Here is a 20,559-nt window from a genome sequence, read left to right on the forward strand (position 1 = left end):
CTTCTCTTATCCATTGTCCGTTCATTGCGCCCCCTGTTGTGGGTCCGTGTTACGACCCTTCCCCAACACTCAGCTGGCTCCTTTCAACACGAAGGAGCAGTGGCTCTACTCCCAGCACCCCACGGATGACTGAGCTTCTCACTTATCTCTAAGGGAGACCCCAGCCACCTCCTAAGGAAGCTCATTTTGGTCCGCTTGCTCTCACGATCTAGTTCTTTTCGGTCCAGTAGATCGACAGCTTCGCCTTTTGGCTCAGCTCCCTTTTTGTCACAAACCACCTCGCCACTTTTTCATACAAAGTTAATTTGTTTTGCATGATCAGGATGTTTTGTATCACTAATTCCACTGGGCTCATCACCCCTCCCTTTTAGTATTGTGCTGTCATTGCTTCTTGTGTGGTACTGCCTTCTTCACCTCTCGAAAGTTTGGGCTGTTCCTCCTCTCTAGTTCTTACTAATACTAATATTTTCCCTACTGTTATTGCTGGTTTAACTTTTGGTTCTTGGTGAGCTTTGTTTCTCAAATTTTCAGTACCGGTGTCGCAGACCAATACCCCCCCCCCCCCCCCCCCCCCCCCCCAAACAATTTGTCTGCACTGCCTTCACAGCGCATGTATCATTTGGGACCACAACAGCTTGTTTGAGATGCACTATCTTCATCCAAGCGATCAAAGGGAATAATGGGATTATTTTTTTTAATGGGATATGGGATTATTAACAATCAGATGACAAGGTAAGACCTTGTAAATCATTCTAAAGTCAGTTTATGCAGAAACAAGGTGATAATCGGTGACACTTTGAAATGACCGAGGCACAGTGAACGCAGCAGCGAGCAGCTCCTCTGGCTGCTGTGCTGTGATCACTTGCTTTAGTAATTGTATCAACAAATTTCAATTTGTTGTTTCAATTGTATCAACTTTCAATTTATTTTCATTTCTATAGAGCCAAATCACAACAAGGTTGCCTCAAGGCGCTTCAAGCAAGTAAGGTCTAACCTTACCAACAATGGTAAGGAAAAACTCCCTCTGAGGAAGAAACCTCAAGCAGACCAGACTCAAAGGGGTGACCCTCTTCTTGGGCCATGCTACAGACACAAATTACAAAACAATACAGGAAATGTTGCCAGTGCACAGGACGGTTTCTCAAACAGATGCCGCACCCATCTCTGGATGGAGCCGCACCTCATCAGAGAGAAAAGAAAAAAGCAGAATCAAGCATTAGAAAACAAATACAGTGTAATTTGTCAGCACTAAGCAACAAGAAAAACAGAAGAAATACTAAGGCGATCACCAGCCACTAACCCTAAGCTTCACTAAAAGACCATGAATTTAGATAAAGTTGAGGCCGCGGCCCGTTGCGTTTACTAATAAAATGAATTAAAAGAGTAAAAACCATAGTAACATACTATGCCAGTATGCTAGCCATACGAAAGGGAAAATAAGTGCTTAAGTCTTAAGTCTGGACTTGAAAGTCTCTACAGAATCTGACTGTTTTATTGATGCAGGGAGATCATTCCACAGAACAGGGGCACGATAAGAGAAAGCTCTGTGACCCGCAGACTTTTTATTCACATTAGGGACACTAAGTAGTCCTGCACCTTGAGAACGCAAAGCCCGGGCCGGTACGTAGGGTTTAATTAGGTCAGGCAGGTAGGGAGGTGCCAGTCTGTGAACAATTTTATAGGTTAGTAGCAGAACCTTAAAATCTGATCTCACTGGGACAGGAAGCCAGTGAAGAGATGCCAAAATGGGTGTAATGTGGTCAAACTTTCTGCTTCGTGTCAAAACTCTGGCAGCAGCATTTTGAACCAATTGGAGACCCCTAATGCTGGACTAAACCAGAAAATAGAATAGTAGTCCAAAAAATGTGAACATATGCCGAGGTAATCATGCTTTTACAGTGCAAATAGAATCATGTGTTGCTGTTTAAATGTGAAACTGTCTTAAACAACAGAGTCAGAATGAACCACATTTCACAATCCCACATGTGTTTTAAGTCTGTTGATTCATTTTTTTTAATTTTTTTTTTGGCAGGGGGGGTGTGGTTAAGGTCTATTGTCGGTCACTATAAAATCCCACAGACAGTTGAGTTCTGCCTCATTTCACATCGACCTAACACAGAAGACCAAGGTAAGAAGGATAAATAGGTCTGTTATAATTTGTGACGTAGTATACCTAAATTCAATCGATAGATTTTACCAATATGGAGGTACTTTGTCATATTCCATATTTGATGCATAATATATATGAATATTTGTGCATTGCTACTTTGCAAGGTGAATCAAAACAAGACAACACAAAGATTTTCATTGTTGTTTGAAATGTGCATTTTATTTTTGTTGTTTTTAAATGTAGACAACCTATGAACTGCAGCACGACTTCAACAGTTACTTTTGCATGTTCTTGGCTGCTGCCGTCCTCATGCAGATTTAAATGCACAGTGGGAAGCACCATATGCTTGCATACATTTTCACAGGCATTCGTCTGTTTGCTTGTTTGTCTGTTGGCAGGACAAGTCAATTCCATTTTGGAAGCAGATAGATAATGTTCTTGGAAATAAGTGATTTAATTTTAGAGGTGGTCCATTTTATATTCTGGAACTGAGATATAGATTTTAGAAGAATGTTTGGCACATTTAACTTGAAAAGTTGGGAAAGAATAAATGATGAAATTTGGTGAGCACATGCATCATGTCCTAGAAAAGGGGGGAATTTATTTTGAATTTGATCCGTATTTTCCTGAACATATGTGGCTTTGGCAGAGATATGATCGCTCTGAGTAAATGTTATATGTGCATGCATTATGAGCTTACAGTTTCCACACAAAAAATACAATATGTATCACGATCGGAATGTTTTTACATTTGTTTGAAATGTGCAACAACACCAAGCTGTGGGAACAGCTGAAAGGACTGTGTGAGAACAAAACATCAGTGCTCTGATTACTTTGAGATGTAGTGGGAGTGGATTTGGTTTCCCCCTTTTGTGGATTGGCTGTTTTTAAGAAAGACTCTTTTGTCCTGAAGTAGAAATTTGATAGTCAGTATGCAGTTTGGATCTGGTTTCCATATGTATGTATGTATGTACAGTGGGGAAATAAGTATTTGATCCACTGTCAATTTTGCAAGTTTTTCCACCTACAAAGAATGGAGAGGTCTGTAATTTTTATTGTAGGTGCACTTCAACTGTGAGAGACAGAATCTAAAAAAAAAATCCAGAAAATCACATTGTATGATTTTAAAACAATTAATTGGGTCTGTGAGAGCCAGAATTCTTGCTGGTTGGTAGGTGATCAAATACTTATTTCATGCAATAAAATGCAAATTAATTATTTAAAAATCATACAATGTGATTTTCTGGATTTTTTTTTTAGATTCTGTCTCTCACAGTTGAAGTGTACAAAAATTACAGACCTCTCCATTCTTTGTAGGTGGAAAAACCTGCAAAATTGACAGTGAATCAAATACTTATTTCCCCCACTGTATGCAGGATGTGGTTCTCCAAGTTTTGCATTCTTGAGGGCCCCTTCACACATAGTACGAGTGTGGTAGAATTGCGCATGAAGTGTGCATGAAGCAGGAATCGTATGCAATACGTACAAAATTGTAGCTGCCTCTAACGCCTCGTACACCTGTTGCTACAACTATTTGCGCACACCAGCGGGAGTGTGTGCTGTGACGGCTCATCAAACCCTCTCCCGGCAGGTGTCGGCCAAATTCCAGGTTACAATTCCAGGCTCAAACATCTAACACCGCTCACATGGCACTTAGAAAATGTGTGGCCATTCACACTATTAACACAAAAACAGTCAGCAGTGATCGTCTGCTAACTGTTTTTGAGCTGGATGTGAAAATTGTCAAAGTGCCCCCACGAGTGTGGCATGAAAGCAACACACGTGGTGCATGTGTCTCACCTCTGTGTCGTGCTCCCCCCCAACACATGCCACATGCCGGAGGGGCACATTTGCATAAAATGCTGATATGTATGTACAGATCTGATCATGTGGGGGCCAGACAGCGAAGTCTGAGCACACACAGCATGGGGAGTTGCCTGACCACGTGATAGAGACACGTTGGTGTGGGCGCTGAACAGACAGTGGGGGGTGTCTGCTCACAGTGACTGCTGTTGTGATCTGTGCTCCTGGATGTGTTGTGTGGGCCGCTGAAGAGGAGGTACTGCTGGCCCACCACCACCAGATGGTTTTCCCTCCTGGAGGAATTAAGCACTGTAAGATTGCTGGGTGAATATACACACATCCACCATTAACTGTTTCTGATACCCATTACCTCTGTTGGATTCGGTGTTCACGCCCCTGCATGGAGCCCAAATATTCACCAAACTCGATCTTAGGAATGCGTACCACCTGGTTCGGATCCGGAAGGGAGACGAGTGGAAGACGGCATTTAACACCCCCTTAGGTCACTTTGAGTACCTGATCATGCCATTCGGCCTCACAAACGCCCCCGCGACGTTCCAAGCATTGGTTAATGACGTCTTGTGGGACTTCCTGCATCGGTTTGTCTTTGTATATCTAGACGACATACTCATCTTTTCTCCGGACCCTGAGACTCATGTCCAGCATGTACGTCAGGTCCTGCAGCGGTTGTTGGAGAACCGGCTGTTTGTGAAGGGCGAGAAGTGCGAGTTCCACTGTACTTCTTTGTCCTTCCTGGGGTTCATCATCTCCTCCAACTCTGTCGCCCCTGACCCGGCCAAGGTTGCGGCAGTGAGAGATTTCCTCGGCTTTGCGAATTTCTATCGGAGGTTCATTAAGGGTTACAGTCAGGTAGTTAGCCCCCTGACTGCCCTGACCTCCACTAAAGTCCCCTTCACCTGGTCGGATCGGTGCGAAGTCGCATTTAGGGAGTTGAAACGCCGGTTCTCGACTGCGCCAGTTCTGGTGCACCCTGATCCTAATGGCCAGTTCATAGTTGAAGTGGATGCCACTGACTCAGGGATAGGAGCCGTGCTGTCCCAGAGCAGGGAGTCCGATAAGGTTCTCCACCCTTGTGCCTATTTTTTCCCGCAGGTTGACCCCGGCTGAAGGAATTATGACGTCGGCAATCAGGAACTCCTGGCGGTGAAGGAGGCTCTCGAGGAGTGGAGACACCTGTTGGAGGGAGTGACGGTGCCCTTCACGGTTTTCATGGACCATCAGAACCTGGACTACATCCGGACCGCCAGGAGTTCCTGATCTGTCATGGTTCCAAGCTCTCCTATCATCCAGGGGTGCGCAGAACCGTGGCAGTGGTCCAGCAGTGCTTCTGGTGGGCGTCTATGGAAGCCGACGTCCGGGATTACGGCCAGGCCTGTACCACCTGTGCCAGGGGCAAGGCTGACCACAAAAGGACTTCGGGCCTCCTCCAGCCTCTACCGGTGCCTCACCGCCCCTGGTCCCACATCGGCCTGGACTTCATCACGGGCCTCCTGCCGTCCCAGGGCAACACCACCATCCTCACGATAGTGGACCGGTTCTCCAAGGCGGCTCACTTCGTAGCCCTCCCGAAGCTCCCGACGGCCCAGGAGACAGCAGACCTCCTGCTCCACCATGTCATGCGTCTGCATGGGATTCCATCGGACATTGTCTCAGATCGTGGCCCTCAGTTCTCCTCCCAGGTCTGGAGGAGTTTCTGCAGGGAACTGGGGGCCACCGTGAGTCTCTTGTCCGGGTATCACCCTCAGACAAACGGACAGGCAGAGCGGGCTAACCAGGAGCTGGAGCAGGCCCTCCGCTGCGTGACCTCCACGCACCCGACGGCCTGGAGCAACCATCTGGCCTGGATCGAGTACACCCACAACAGCCAAGTGTCGTCTGCCACCGGCCTCTCCCCGTTTGAGGTGTGTTTGGGGTACCAGCCCCCATTGTTCCCGCTCGTGGAGGGAGAGGTCGGTGTGCCCTCGGTCCAGGCCCACCTCAGGAGGTGCCGCCGGGTGTGGCAGACCGCCCGTTCTGCCCTGTTGAAGGCCCGGACGAGGGCCAAGGCCCATGCAGACCGCCGGTGTTCCCCGGCCCCTGCATACCAGCCCGGGCAGGAGGTGTGGTTGTCGACCAAGGACATCCCGCTTCAAGCGGAGTCACAAAAACTCAAGGACCGGTTTATTGGACCATTTCCCATCCTCAAGGTCCTCAGTCCGGCCGCAGTGAAGCTAAAGCTGTCAGCTTCACTGCGGATCCACTCGGTTTTTCATGTGTCACGTCTCAAACCTCATCACACCTCACCACTCTGCACCCCTGGACCTGCACCGCCTCCTGCCCGGATCATCGACGGGGAGCCGGCATGGACCGTGCGTCGGCTCCTGGACGTCCGTCGAAAGGGTCGGGGGTTCCAGTATCTGGTGGACGGGGAGGGGTATGGACCTGAAGAACGCTCCTGGGTGAAGAGGAGCTTCATCCTGGACCCGGCCCTCCTGGCCGATTTCTACAACCGTCACCCGGACAAGCCTGGTCGGGCGCCAGGAGGCGCCCATTGAGGGGGGGGTCCTGTTGTGTGGGCCGCTGAAGAGGAGGTACTGCTGGCCCACCACCACCAGATGGCACCCTGCTTGGAGTGCTGGCTTCAAGCACGAGAGGGCATCGGAACTACTGGAGTGACAGCTGTCACACATCATCAACACCAGCTGTCACTCATCAACTACATCCTCCATAAAAGCCGGACTGCAACTCCACCTCCCCGCCGAGAAATCAGCTACAATTCAGGTAACCTTCTCTGCTGTGATTTTTCTGAGACTGAATATTGTTTTGTGTGCAGCCGTTTTCCTGTGGTGACAGTCTGAAGCTGGATTGGCGGATAGTGTGAGCGTGACGTCTTCGCCTCTCACTCCTTCCAGGGAAGTGACTGACAGGAGCTGCACGGGTGATTCTGTATCTGGAGGTGGAGGTTTTCCCTCCTGGAGGAATTAAGCACTGTAAGATTGCTGGGTGTATATACACACACCCACCATTAACTGTTTCTGTTTCTGCCAGCAGTACCGGGTCTGACTGCTGAAGACAGTGGCCACCTGGGGCGCAGGGCTTGGCGGCTCCGGTGTTCTTCAGATCCGTTGGCGGTGGAAACTGTGTGGGATCCGGCTCTTCTCTTGCCAGATGTCTTCTATCTTCAAGCCTGCCCACACGTCACCTCGTGTATGATTGACGATCCACATTCTCTGTCGTTGTCTGTATTTCGTTGTGCATTTCACAACATTAAATTGTTACTTTTTGGCTTATCCATTGTCCGTTCATTAACGCCCCCTGTTGTGGGTCCGTGTCACGACACCTTCCCAACAGGATGTCCCAGCTGGAGAACACCTACTGTGTTTAGAAGGATATGAATTTACAACATTCCTCCATGAGGCGCGTGTCTCTGCCTGTTGTCCTCACGTGGAAATACATAAAAACCTATATCGCTTTCGTGACCGGCTGAAGGGTATATACATTGACAGGCTGTTCCAGCTGGAATGGACCATCCATTCATGTGGACACGCAGCAGACGATCTGAATGTCACGTCTGTCAAATCTGTCAGGACGCATGTCCTGTGAGCGGCGTGGCGTAGGACTATACGACAAGCCAACAGTGCGACAAATACGCCACTTTCAGTCACGGATCAGCAGAAATATGCCGTAACAAAGGCCGTTTGGTCAGTTAACATAGTGGGGGTTTTTTTCTCTCTCTCTTTTTTTAAAGTTTATCTGCTTGATGACTTTAGCCATTTCACGCTCCTGTTATAAGACAGTGATTGTAGGACAATGGTAAAGTTTCCATCTGGTAATCAGAGCTTAGAGGTTCGAATCCCGTGAGTGGCACTTATTTTTTATGTAACCAGGGTTATTTAACCACAGTGTTCTGTACTGCGTCCCCTTTTATGTATTATATCAACCCAGTGATATTCACTAATTATACAGCTGGTTTTTATTTTATTTTTCTCCACATCAGCAGGGTGATGTGGTGCACCACGTCCCCGTTGCTCCCACTGTGTTCCTGCTGACACGACAGTCGCATGCACGATACCGTTGCAGTGGGATCGTGCACACCTGCCTGTCGGCTCAATGTTTTTCGTGGTTCGCTCATACAAGCTGTTCCACTGTGACTCGCCCTGATTTGTACTTATTTGTACTATGTGTGAAGGCGCCCTGAGAAATCAACATTTCTCAAGAATGTGAAGTTTTGGCTCACTGGGTGCAACGCTGAGCAAAGCATTGGCTCTCTCTCAGACACACACACACACACACACACACACACACACACACACACACACACACACACACACACACAAAGCACTGTCTGCACAGAGGGTCGTCGAAAGGTCTTTGTGGAAACCAGCCCCCCTGTGTATAACAAACATTACCAACTAAAACTGGCTTGGAGATGAACAGACAATGACATGTCCCATCAAGGACCAGTCTGACACTCATCACCCGGTCATTCCTCCTTCTCACAGTAACAATTCCAGTTTGGAGTTCTTTGGATAATGCTCTCCTGATTTCCCTCCTCCAGAAGAGAAAATCAGTACATGTTGCTGGTCCAAAACCCAAATAAATAGAATATGTGTGCATCTGTAATTGATGTATCAACTTTTAATTTACCACAGAATTTAAAATATATGCCTACTTTGTGTTGAAATGTAGTTATTTTTAAGTATTTTTACCTCTGCCAACAAAGTTGGAGGAGGTAATATTTTCACCTGTCTTTGTTAGTTTGTCTGTTTGTGAACAGCCTGTAACAGTAACAGCATTCTTAACATTCTGATCACATTTGGAGAGGACGTTCAGCATGTTTACGCCATGCTGACGTCCTCTCCAAATGTGATCAGAATGTTAAGAATGCTGTTTTCATGCTATCTGATTGTTTAGAATGCAGTCAGACTATGGTCAGATGGCACTTTGAGTGCCGTTTGATAGTGGATCCACCTTGACTGCGCTATGACTGTTTTGAACATGACCAAAACATTCAAGGTGCCTGCTCTGAGAGTGTGATCCAAGGTTTTTGAATGTACCTCAACACTCCCCAAATGTGAGTCGAACTTTCATTCAGACACGATTCAGGCTCATTCGGCCTCTAGTGTGATGGGGGTATTAACATTGAACAAATATTCAAAATTTCATAACTCTGTCAAAAGGATTTGAATTTCTTTCATATTGGAGAGCATTATGTATCTGTGGTGCAAATTTGGTGAGAATCCGTGAAGTAGTTTTGTCATAATCCTTCAAAGCCTATATAAAGTGAAATCTTGATCCAGATCCAGATCACCTCCAAAATTTAAATTGTCAAGTCTATAATTTGTCCTTCACCAAAAAAGAAAATCCTGTATGTTGCATTGTGTTGGGCCTAATTTTCCCTATTCCTGCCTCTGCCTTTTCTTTTCTTAGTGCAGCCCCAGAATGGTACACAAAGTTGCAGTGATTGGTGCCGGCCCGTCAGGGTTGACCAGTGTGAAGGCCTGTCTGGAAGAGGGCATGGTGCCAACATGCTTTGAGACCAGTGATGACATTGGTGGCCTCTGGAAGTTCAAGGTAAGTCTTCACAGACAACAGGAATTTATTTATTTTATGTTACATATCTATCTAGTGTTGCTGTGGTAGTGTATGAAAAGGATCAAGCTGTTTTCTACCTCAATAAAGTATTATTATTGACATTGTTGTGTTTTGAAATGCTTGCTTACAGGAAGTGTCAGAACCTAACAGGGCCAGTATCTACCGCTCCCTCACCATTAACATTTCCAAAGAGATGATGTGTTTCAGTGACTTCCCAATTCCTGCTGATTACCCAAATTACATGCACCACTCAAAAATCCTGACATACTTCAAAATGTATGCAGACCACTTCAAGCTACTGCGATACATTAAATTCCAGGTAATAAAACTCATAAGAACACACACACACACACACACACACACACACACACACACACACACACACACACACACACACACACACACACCTACACACACAGAGGTATGCAGTTACTATATTAATGTATATTAACCCTCTGGGGTCCGAGGTCATTTTTTGGACAGTTCACTCGCCTGCCATAAATGTTTTATTATTGCTGTTAACAGCTCTCCCTGCATCGCACAATCAAGTTTTATGTCTCTTTTTTTCAGGACAACCTGTACTTTCAATATATATATATGCTACAGTTGTGTTTTATAAGTGTAATAAAGGTTAACAATCAGAAATAAGAAAGGAAAAAATAAAGCGGAAATAATTTTCCACACACATTTATTCAAAACACACAGCAAACTATAATAAACAACTGTTTTGACACTTTATAAAGGTAATTTGGGCTCTTGTGTGAAAGACTGTACAATAAAAAGGTTAAAACAAACACAAATGCACATTTTGAACAATATATACAAAATGGTCTGTGTGTTTTTGTCTTCATCTAAAAGCAGTTTCTGTTACATCACAAACTTATACTTCTACTGTGTTTTGGAGTGTTCAGTGCAGCTTTCTTTCACACTTTGGCCCACTTTGGGTCCTTACAGTCTGAGGAGCGGCATAAGTTATTTTTTCTACTGGTTGGTGGTGGGACAAAGCAGGACTGCGTTTACTCACCAGCAGCTTCCACGATAAGGACTTAAAGTATTTCCAGACATCGTCTTCCAAAATGTCTTCTGTGCATAGCAGTTTTCTTCAGGCTGGGATGATGCCTCTGGGTGAAAGAACAGAACAGGTCAGATTAAAAAACATTTATTTTATCTGTGCTCTGGGGTAACCCATAGGTCTGGTTTCACATGATACATACTTTGTTTCTGTTAATTAAAAAAAGAAAATACAGGCTCTAACAGCTTTCTTCCTGTTCGTGGGCCAGTGATTTGTTTAGAGTGGAAATAGAGACATTAACAGCACTGGGTTTGGGTCGGGTTTGAACAAAAATATGAGTCCTGAACCACACTTGAGATGTAGAGCCAATGCAAAGCAATGCAAATTCAAAGAAAAGCATAATACGAGGTCTGTCAATAAAGTATAGGTCCTTTTTATTTTTTTCAAAAACTATATGGATTTCATTCATATGTTTTTACGTCAGACATGCTTGAACCCTCGTGTACATGCGTGAGTTTTTCCACGCCTGTCAGTGAGGTCATTCGCCTGTGAGCACTCCTTGTGGGAGGAGTCGTCCAGCCCCTCGTCGGAATTCCTTTGTCTGAGAAGTTGCTGAGAGACTGGCACTTTGTTTGATCAAAATTTTTTCTAAACCTGTGAGGCACATCGAAGTGGACACGGTTCGAAAAATTAAGCTGGTTTTTTCGGTGAAAATTTTAACGGCTGATGAGAGATTTTGAGATGATACTGTCGCTTTAAGGACTTCCCACGGTGCGAGACGTCGCGCAGCCCTCTCAGGCGCCGTCGTCAGCCTGTTTCAAGCTGAAAACCTCCACATTTCAGGCTCTATTGATCCAGGACATCGTGAGAGAACAGAGAAGTTTCAGAAGAAGTCGGTTTCAGCATTTTATCCGGATATTCCACTGTTAAAGGAGATTTTTTTAATGAAAGACGTGCGGACGGATTGCAGCGTCGGCTCGCAGCCGCTGCGATGCTCCGTCACTGGAAAAACACCTCTGTTGGAAGCCTTAAGGACAAGTTGGAACATGTCCAGCTGTTAAACAATTTCTCATATAGTCACTCCACTGAAAGCCATCAAAAGCCGCCTGGATTTTACAAATGGTTATCAACACGGAGGTGTTTTTTCCTGTGCCGCCACACCGCGCCGGCTGCGTCCCGACTCGCGGACCCGTCCGCACGTCTTTCATTAAAAAAATCTCCTTTAACAGTGGAATATCCGGATAAAATGCTGAAACCGACTTCTTCTGAAACTTCTCTGTTCTCTCACGACGTCCTGGATCAATAGAGCCTGAAATGTGGAGGTTTTCAGCTTGAAACAGGCTGACGACGGCACCTGGGAGCGCTGAGCGACGTCTCGCACCGTGGGAAGTCCTTAATCGACAGTATCACCTCAAAATTTCTCATCAGCCGTTAAAATTTTCACCGAAAACCAGCTTAATTTTTCGAACCGTGTCCACTTCGATGTGCCTTACAGGTTTAGAAAAAAATTTGATCAAACAAAGCGCCAGTCTCTCAGCAACTTCTCAGACAAAGGAATTCCGATGAGGGGCTGGACGACTCCTCCCACAAGGAGTGCTCACAGGCGAATGACCTCACCGACAGGTGTGGAAAAACTCACGCATGCGCACGAGGGTGCAAGCATGTCTGACGTAAAAACATATGAATGAAATCCATATAGTTTTTGAAAAAAAATAAAAAGGACCTATACTTTATTGACAGCCCTCGTATTCCTATGTCAGCTTTGATTTCTAAGAAAGTTTTACAATGCTGTCAATACATCAAATGGCTTGGCTTCACAGAAGACAAATGGATTACGTGATTTTCCCAGTGCAACTGGACAAAATGTTTAATCCATAACTAATCTACTTTTATTCGTTACAGTGTGACAACACCTACAGAGACCAAAACCTTTTTTTTAACCAGCCTGTAAACATATTTCTGCTGTAAAGTTGAACATTTTAACATCAGATTCTATGGGAAGTGAATCGCTTTTGAAGCCAGTCTCAAGTGGCCGCTCAAGGAATTGCAAGATTTTCCACCTCATTTCAGATGCCACATACAGAGCTGCTCCTCGTACCTTCTCTGAAGGTATTGTGACAAATGTAATCAAATAAAAAGTAGAATACTCTCTCAAGCATCCATCCATCCATCCATCCATCCATTTTCTTCCGCTTTATCCGGAGTCGGGTCGCGGGGGCAGCAGCTCAAGCAAAGCCACCCAAACCTCTCGATCTACACACACCTCCCCCAGCTCCTCCGGGGTCACCCCAAGGCGTTCCCAAGCCAGCCGAGAGATGTAGTCCCTCCAGCGTGTCCTGGGTCTTCCCCAGGGCCTCCTCCCAATGGGACGTGCCCGGAACACCTCTCCAGCGAGGCGTCCAGCGGGCATCCGGAAAAGATGCCTGAGCCACCTCAACTGACTCCTTTTGACGTGGAGGAGCAGCGGCTCGACTCCGAGTTCCTCCCGATCGACCGAGCTCCTCACCCTATCTCTAAGGGAGCGCCCAGCCACCCTGCGGAGAAAACTCATCTCGGCCGCTTGTACTCGCGATCTCGTTCTTTCGGTCATGAGCCAAATCTTATGACCATAGGTGAGGATTGGAACATAGATCGGTAAATCGAGAGCTTTGCCCCCCTACTCAGCTCTCTCTTCACCACGACGGTCCGATACAGCGACCGCATCACTGCAGATGCTGCACCGATCTGTCTATCGATCTCACGCTCCAGCCGTCCCTCACTCCTGAACAAGACCCCGAGATACTTAAACTCCTCCACTTGAGGCAAGGACACTCCACTGACCTGAAGAGGGCAAAGCACCTTTTTCCAGTTGAGAACCATGGCCTCAGATTTGGAGGTGCTGATTTTCATCCCGGACGCTTCACACTCGGCTGCAAACCGCCTCTGTCAAGCACAAGAGTAGAAATACAGTTTTATAAGGAAGGATGATGCTCGTTCCTCTAAATTAACAGTTTTTTGCTTCCTTTTTTTCTTGTGTGCAATACCACCCCTGGTGAGCAACATATCATAATGCTCCTGCCACGGTATATATTAGTCAGGTGTGACCAAGGTGACTGTTCCTCTAACCTATTTTGTTTTACATTTTAGTCCATGGTAAAAAGTGTCAAACAAAGACCGGACTTTTCTCGCACTGGTCAGTGGGAGGTGGTGACAGAGAATAAAGATGGACAGGAGGAGAGACATGTCTTTGATGCAGTTATCTGCTGCTCTGGACACTACACCTACCCCAACATGCCACTCAAAGACTTCCCAGGTAAATTAGATTTTTCTTCATACTGTCAGGGGGAAATGCATGTACTTCATCTCAGTGACCCGACTGAAGTCATATACACACTGAACTAGTGTTTTCCTGGGACAGGATTGCACATCATCTGTTCCAACACACATAAACTTGAAACTGAGTAAATGAACAACACAGATGACCCCCCCCCCCCCCCCCACTGTGTTTCCTGTTGTGTTTGGCAGGAATTGAGACTTTTGAAGGAAAATACTTTCACAGTTGGGACTACAAGGGCTCTGAAGAAATGCTGGGGAAGAGGGTGGTGGTCATTGGCATTGGTAACTCGGGAAGTGACATTGCAGTAGAGAGCAGTAGAGTTGCAGAGCAGGTTAGGAAATAATTTCTGATTGGCCATTTACTCACTGATTTCGATTTATGATTCAACATTTTTTTTTTATTCACTTTGTCCTGCTTTTGTCCATGTCCTTTTTTTTTGTCTTCTTCTTTTGTGTTCTGCAGGTGTATATGAGCACCCGCCGTGGTGCCTGGATCATCCGTCAGGTGTCTGATGATGGTGTGCCAGTGGACATGAAGTACAACACACGCTTTGCCCACATCCTGTTCCAGTTGCTGCCAGTTAACTGGCTTAACTGGTATGGAGAGAAAAAACTCAATGCCATGTATGACCACACCATGTATGCCATCAAACCCAAACACAGGTACGATATTTTTATGTGTATTTATTTTTAACCTTTATTTAACCGTTATTCCCATTGCAATCGAGATCGCTTTTGCAAGGGAGACCTGGGCAATTATAAAGTTTCCAGTTCACTGACACTCAAAAAATGGCTCATTGGATGAACTCAATTCAATTATGCGCAGGATTTCCATCTAATAAATATGTGTAGCCCCAACTCAAATAAAGCACATCCATGCAAGATAATGTAACTTACGGTAATTTAGTTGGACTACATATATTAATTGGAAGGAATCCAATCCAATGAGTCAGTTTTTTTTAATGTATCACTCAAACAAATGTCTTATTTGATGAACTCAATTCACTTACATAAATATATGTTGTCCTAACTAAATTAAATTAAATTATCTTGCATGGATGCGCTTTATTTCAGTTGTGGCTACATACGAGGTCTATTAGAAAAGTATCCGACCTTATTATTTTTTTCAAAAACCATATGGATTTGAACCACGTGTGATTACATCAGACATGCTTGAACCCTCATGGGCATGCAAGAGTTTTTTTCACGCCTGTCGGTTACGTCATTCGCCTGTGGGCAGTCTTTGAGTGAGGAGTGGCCCACCCTCTCGTCGATTTTTTCATTGTTTAGGAATGGCTGAGAGACTGTTGCTTTGTTTGATCAAATTTTTTTCAAAACTGTAAGGCACAACTGAGTGGACACCATTCGATAAATTCAGCTGGTTTTCGGTAAAAATTTTAACGGCTGATGAGAGATTTTGGTCTGGTAGTGTCGCTTTAAGGATGGCCCACGGTGCCTGACGGCGATCTGCGCTTTGAGGCGGCAGCGTCTCGCCATTTCAAGTTGAAAACCTCCACATTTCAGGCTCTGTTGACCCAGTAAGTCGTCAGAGAACAGAGAACTTTCAGAAGAAGTCGGCATGAGGAGTTTATTCGGACATTCCATTGTTAACGGACATTTTGTAATGAAAAAACGTGCGGGCAGAGTCGCATGTCGGGTCGGACCCGACCGCGGGGGGTCGCCACAGGAAAAACACCTCCGTTGGAAACCTTAACGGGCAAGTTGGAACAAGCCCAAGCTGTTAAACAATTTCTCAGTTACTCACTTGTTGAAAGCCATCAAAAGCCGCCTGAATTTTACAAATGGTTTTCACACGGAGGTGTTTTCCTGTCGCGGCGCACACAGAATTTGCGCACACGTCTTTCATTAAAAAATGTCCTTAAACAGTGGAATGTCCACATAAAGTCCTCATGCCGGCCTCTTCTGAATCTTCTCTGTTCTCTCACGACATCCTGGGTGAATTAAGCCTTAAATGAGGATGTTTTCAGGTCGAAACAGGCCGACGACGGCGCCTGGAAGTGCTGCGCGACGTCCCACTCCGTGGGAAGTCCTTACAACCGACAGAAACACCCCATAATCTCTCATCAGCCGTTAAACTTTTCACCGAAAACCATCTTAATTTCTCGAACAGTGTCCACTCGGATATTCCTCACAGGTCCAGAAAAAATTTTGATAAAGCAACGCGTGCCGTCTCGAGCAGCGTGTGAAACAAAGGAATGCAGCTGAGAGGGCGGGACCACATCTCACTCAAGGCCTGCCCACAGGGAAATGACATCACCGACACGTGTGAAAAAACTCACACATGCGCACGAGGGTTCAAGCATGATTGGTGTAATCGCACGTCATTCAAATCCATATAGTTAAAAAAAAAATAAAAGTGTCGGTTTCTTATCTAATAGACCTCGTATATTTATTAGATGGAAATCCTGCTCATTGAATTGAGTTCATCCAATGCATCAGTTTTTGAGTGTAACCTGCATGTCTTTAAATGTGGGAATAAAGTCGAGCACCCAGAGGAAACACACACAAACAAGGGGAGAACATGCAAACTCCACACAGAAAGGCCAAAGGTGGGAATCAATCCCATGACCTTCTTGCTGTGAGGCAACAGTGCTAACCACTAATCCACCATGCTGTCACTCAACTCTTATCTTATTCATCCATCAATTCACTATAATTTACATTTTTTTAATTCAACACCTTCAATGCATATTCATTTCCCATTTGTTAAACAATATTTTATAACTTATGGACAGTTGGAGTTATAAGTTGTCATACACCTTGACTAAAAGTTTCAAACTCAATTTTCCCTAACTTCACATATTCCGTTTTAATCAAACAGTGTGTTTACTATGTCTATGTTATTGCAATAAAAATAAAGTTATTGAAAAAATAACTCCAAAATACATTAATTTAAATTTTTATTCATTATGTCAGATTTTTGGATTCTATAAATATCACAGAAGATTGCAAAACATTCCATAAATTGATCATCATCACTGCTATCCTCTGCCTTTCTTCATCAGTGACAGTGGTTCTCTTGGTTGGCTCTGTACATCTAAGCTCTCTCCATTTGAAACTCAAGGAAGCTAAGCTGTCTTTGTCCTGTGTGTGAATGTTTTTTGTGTGGTCAGCTTCATTTCATTTCTTAATATCAATTTAATTCAGTTTATTTACACAGCACCAAATCATAAGTTGCTCCAAGGCTCTTCACAAAGGTAACGTCTAACCTTACACTCACCCCTGAGCACATTGGCAAAAGAGTTTTGATTGTAGAAAGAAACATCAAAGACTCAAACTTAATTCCCAGTCACATGGCACACAACGATAGCTGAACAAAGGAAAAAAGTCACAAATAATCGAGAAAAAGTGGATGAATGATCCTGCATTTTCCCATCACCAAAACGCCCGCGAATCAAGAGCGCGAAAAGGAACTTAAGAAAACCGAAACCAACGAAAGACAAATTAAGCAACCGTTGACCTTGACGCTTTAAACGAAATCAAAACAAAACATTCACGATGACATGACCGACAGCAGGTATGAGATCGAGCACAGCCAGCCTGGTCGTCATGTGCAGCACCTGCAGATGTGGGGTCTGAGTATCTTGATAACAACGTGTGTGCACACGCAGGCCAGACACAAACGGCTGCAACATACATAAATAGTTAAAGCCGTTGATAAAACATTCTTGCCACTATTGTTTCTGTATGACAACGTTGCTTTTCATCCCACACATGGACAAGTCACGTTCAGCTCGTCGGAGCTTTAGTTAATGATCCGTTCATATATCATCAACGTTTGTGCAAGACATTGGACGTGGGAGGTTGGACGACTGGTGTAATGGGAATTACGCAAACAACGATGAACCGTCAAGACAGAAAGCAAAACAGAATATGGACGAATTGAGGTTGTTGTTAGGATTTGTTCATATTTTTTGACAGTTTCAAAATTCTGACAAGCACCAGCTACAGAAATGAAGCTGGACAATGGTTAAACGATGTCAGCGTAAGTCCAAATTTCTTATTTTGTTTTGCCTTTGATGTCCTTCGTTAGTGCCGTGTGACCGGGCTTAAGAAGGATGACCATCTACTCTGGCCACACTACCAAGAACAAAATAACAAATAAAACAAAGCACAGCAAACAATTGTCAGACATGTAAGACAGCGATGACAGCCTAGCATCCACCTGCTCATAAAGTCGAATGGCTGTAAGAACCAGTTGCTCAAACAATCAAGCAGGAAAGACCATTGGCTCGTGAAGTGGAATACAGTTGGGATTTTCAAAGAGTTGACAGTTCATATCCTCGAAACATCAGTGAACCACCCAATCCCCCCAGAGTCAATGATGTGTTAGCAGCAGGTACCTGTACTCCAGTTTTCCCAGGCCCCGCCAGTCTCCAATGAAGGCATGGCCAATCCATATGATAAGGCTATGGTCCATGTGATCCACACTACACAGTTTAGAGCACTCTTGACCTCAGACTCTGGCAACGGTTCATCTTTCAGCAGGACAATGACCCTAAGGACACAGCCAAGATATCAAAGGAGTGGCTTCAGGACAACTCTGTGACCGTCCTTGAGTGGCCCAGCCAGAGCCCAGACCTGAATCTGATTGAACATCTCTGGAAAGATCTGAAAATGACTGAGCACCAACGCTCCACATCCAACATGATGGAGCTTGAGAGGTGATGCAAAGAGGAATGGGCAAAACTGCCCAAAGATAGGTGCACCAAGCTTGTGGCATCATATTCAAGAAGACCTGAGGCTGTAATTGCTGCCAAAGGTGCATCAACAAAGTATTGAGCAAAGGGTGTGAATACGTACATGATTTCTTAGTTATGTGTAGAGACACCTTACTTCTCCCGTAATATTTTTTCCATTCAGCATTCACTGCAAATTTGTTGACGCACTACTGTTTTGGAAGTGACAGACCAGGCAGTTACCATTTCCAGCACGTCCAATCAATCTGTTAACATGACCAGCTTTACTGTGATTAGACATAGTCAGCCAGACCCTGCAGTGGTCATACCAAATGCTAACTAGTGGTGTAGCCACTGCATTCTTGGCACACATGTCAATATGAATACAAACCTGACAGAAGCACAATTTACTTGAATGATAGCTGACAACTATGTCACCCTTTATACTAGAAGCTTTTATTACACTTAAAGTTACCTTACCGACCCTTGTCTACTCTTCTCTTCCCTCTCAGGCTCTTCAGTCAGATCCCAATCATCAATGACGACCTGCCTTTCAGAATTCTGTCTGGGTCTGTCATCCTGAAACCAAATGTGAAGGAGATTCGTGGCTCCACTGTCGTATTTGACGATGGCAGTATTGTGGAGAAGGTTAGGTAGCATTTCCAGAGATATTAAAATTAACTTGTACATTAAAACGTAGGCCTTTGTTGAATTAAATCCCCATTTATTGCTTTGTATTGTCACAGGTGGATGTTATTGTGTTCGCCACAGGATACAACTATGGCTTTCCTTACTTGCCAAACAATTTATTGCACAGGTCTGGGCACCGTGTGGGTCTGTACAAGCATGTTTTTACACCCAACCTTGAGCATCACACTCTGGCTGTTGTGGGTTTCATCCATGCCCTTGGCGCCATTATGACACAAGCTGAGATGCAGGCCCGCTATGCTGCACGGGTCTTAAAAGGTGAAGATGAGTTTTATGAGCAGTCAGTGGATAAGACTGAGGAGTGATACGCATCTCCTGTCTTTATCTTTAGGTCACATAAAGCTTCCCTCCAGTGAGGTCATGATGAAGACAATTGAGAAGGATACCAAGGAGATGGGAAAAAAGTAAAGGTCTCACATTAAATTACATCATTACATACAAATTGGAGTAGAATCAAACATTAACTTGTGATATATTCTCACCGCTAGCTATGTGCTCTCAAAGCTGGCACCAATTCAAGTGGACTATGTCACCTACATGGACGAGTTGGCTGGAGACATTGGAGCACGGCCAAGTCTTCTCTGGCTCTTCCTCACAGACTATCCACTGTATAAGAAGCTTCTGTGGGGGCCAATGACAGCCTACCAGTATCGTTTGGTGGGACCAGGGAAATGGGAAGGGGCCCCGTAAGGCGATCTTCACCCAGTTCGACCGCATGCGCCAGCCTTTGAAGACCAGAGAGGTTGCCACCGCTCTTTCTGCTAGATTATTTTGGCTTTTAATATATGATGAATAGAAATTACTATCAACATGTTTGGGTCTTGACTTATCTGAAGTTTCTTTTAAATAAGACTAAACATTTAGCCAGTGGGATCATAATGTTCCTTCTTCTGTCGCTTTCAGCTGGATGCACCAGAAGAGGGTTCCTTCACTGGCCGCCTTATTAAGTTCACGCTGACCATCATGGCCGGAGGAGCTGCTGTCTACTACATCCATGTCCGCAACCCAACTGTCATACCGACCCTGGTGTCCCGCCTCCATCCACAGACTATGTGAACATGCCATTTCAGTCAAATTATAAGTCAACGTTAAAACATTCAATATATTGAGTCCAAATGGACTTCAATGTACTCATGTATACATTTTATCAATGGCAGTAATAATAGGGATGTTCATTAATGAAGCATAAACAACTGTCTATTGTGAAAGAGCAATTGCTCCCTTAAACTGAATAACAGATTTCAACAACTGCATCCAAACACTTGCAATAACTGGACTTCAGCCTTTCACATCACTATTTCTGAAGGGTGTTTAAG

General features: G+C 44.8%; 1 protein-coding gene across 1 annotated transcript; it reads left to right on the forward strand.

The window, feature by feature from the left end:
• The first annotated feature begins 2,088 nt into the window (after positions 1-2,088).
• Positions 2,089-20,337, forward strand: LOC117519109 (dimethylaniline monooxygenase [N-oxide-forming] 5-like). The gene is given in 12 exon segments (XM_034180408.1): positions 2,089-2,128; positions 9,349-9,487; positions 9,639-9,827; positions 13,647-13,812; positions 14,025-14,167; positions 14,299-14,498; positions 19,048-19,183; positions 19,282-19,501; positions 19,575-19,647; positions 19,732-19,927; positions 19,929-19,985; positions 20,147-20,337. Coding segments are annotated over 11 exon segments (1,665 nt in total). The 5' UTR covers positions 2,089-2,128; positions 9,349-9,355; the 3' UTR covers positions 20,300-20,337.
• Positions 20,338-20,559: the final 222 nt, after the last annotated feature.

This window comes from Thalassophryne amazonica, chromosome 10 (assembly GCF_902500255.1).
Source record: "Thalassophryne amazonica chromosome 10, fThaAma1.1, whole genome shotgun sequence".
Taxonomy (NCBI): domain Eukaryota; kingdom Metazoa; phylum Chordata; class Actinopteri; order Batrachoidiformes; family Batrachoididae; genus Thalassophryne; species Thalassophryne amazonica.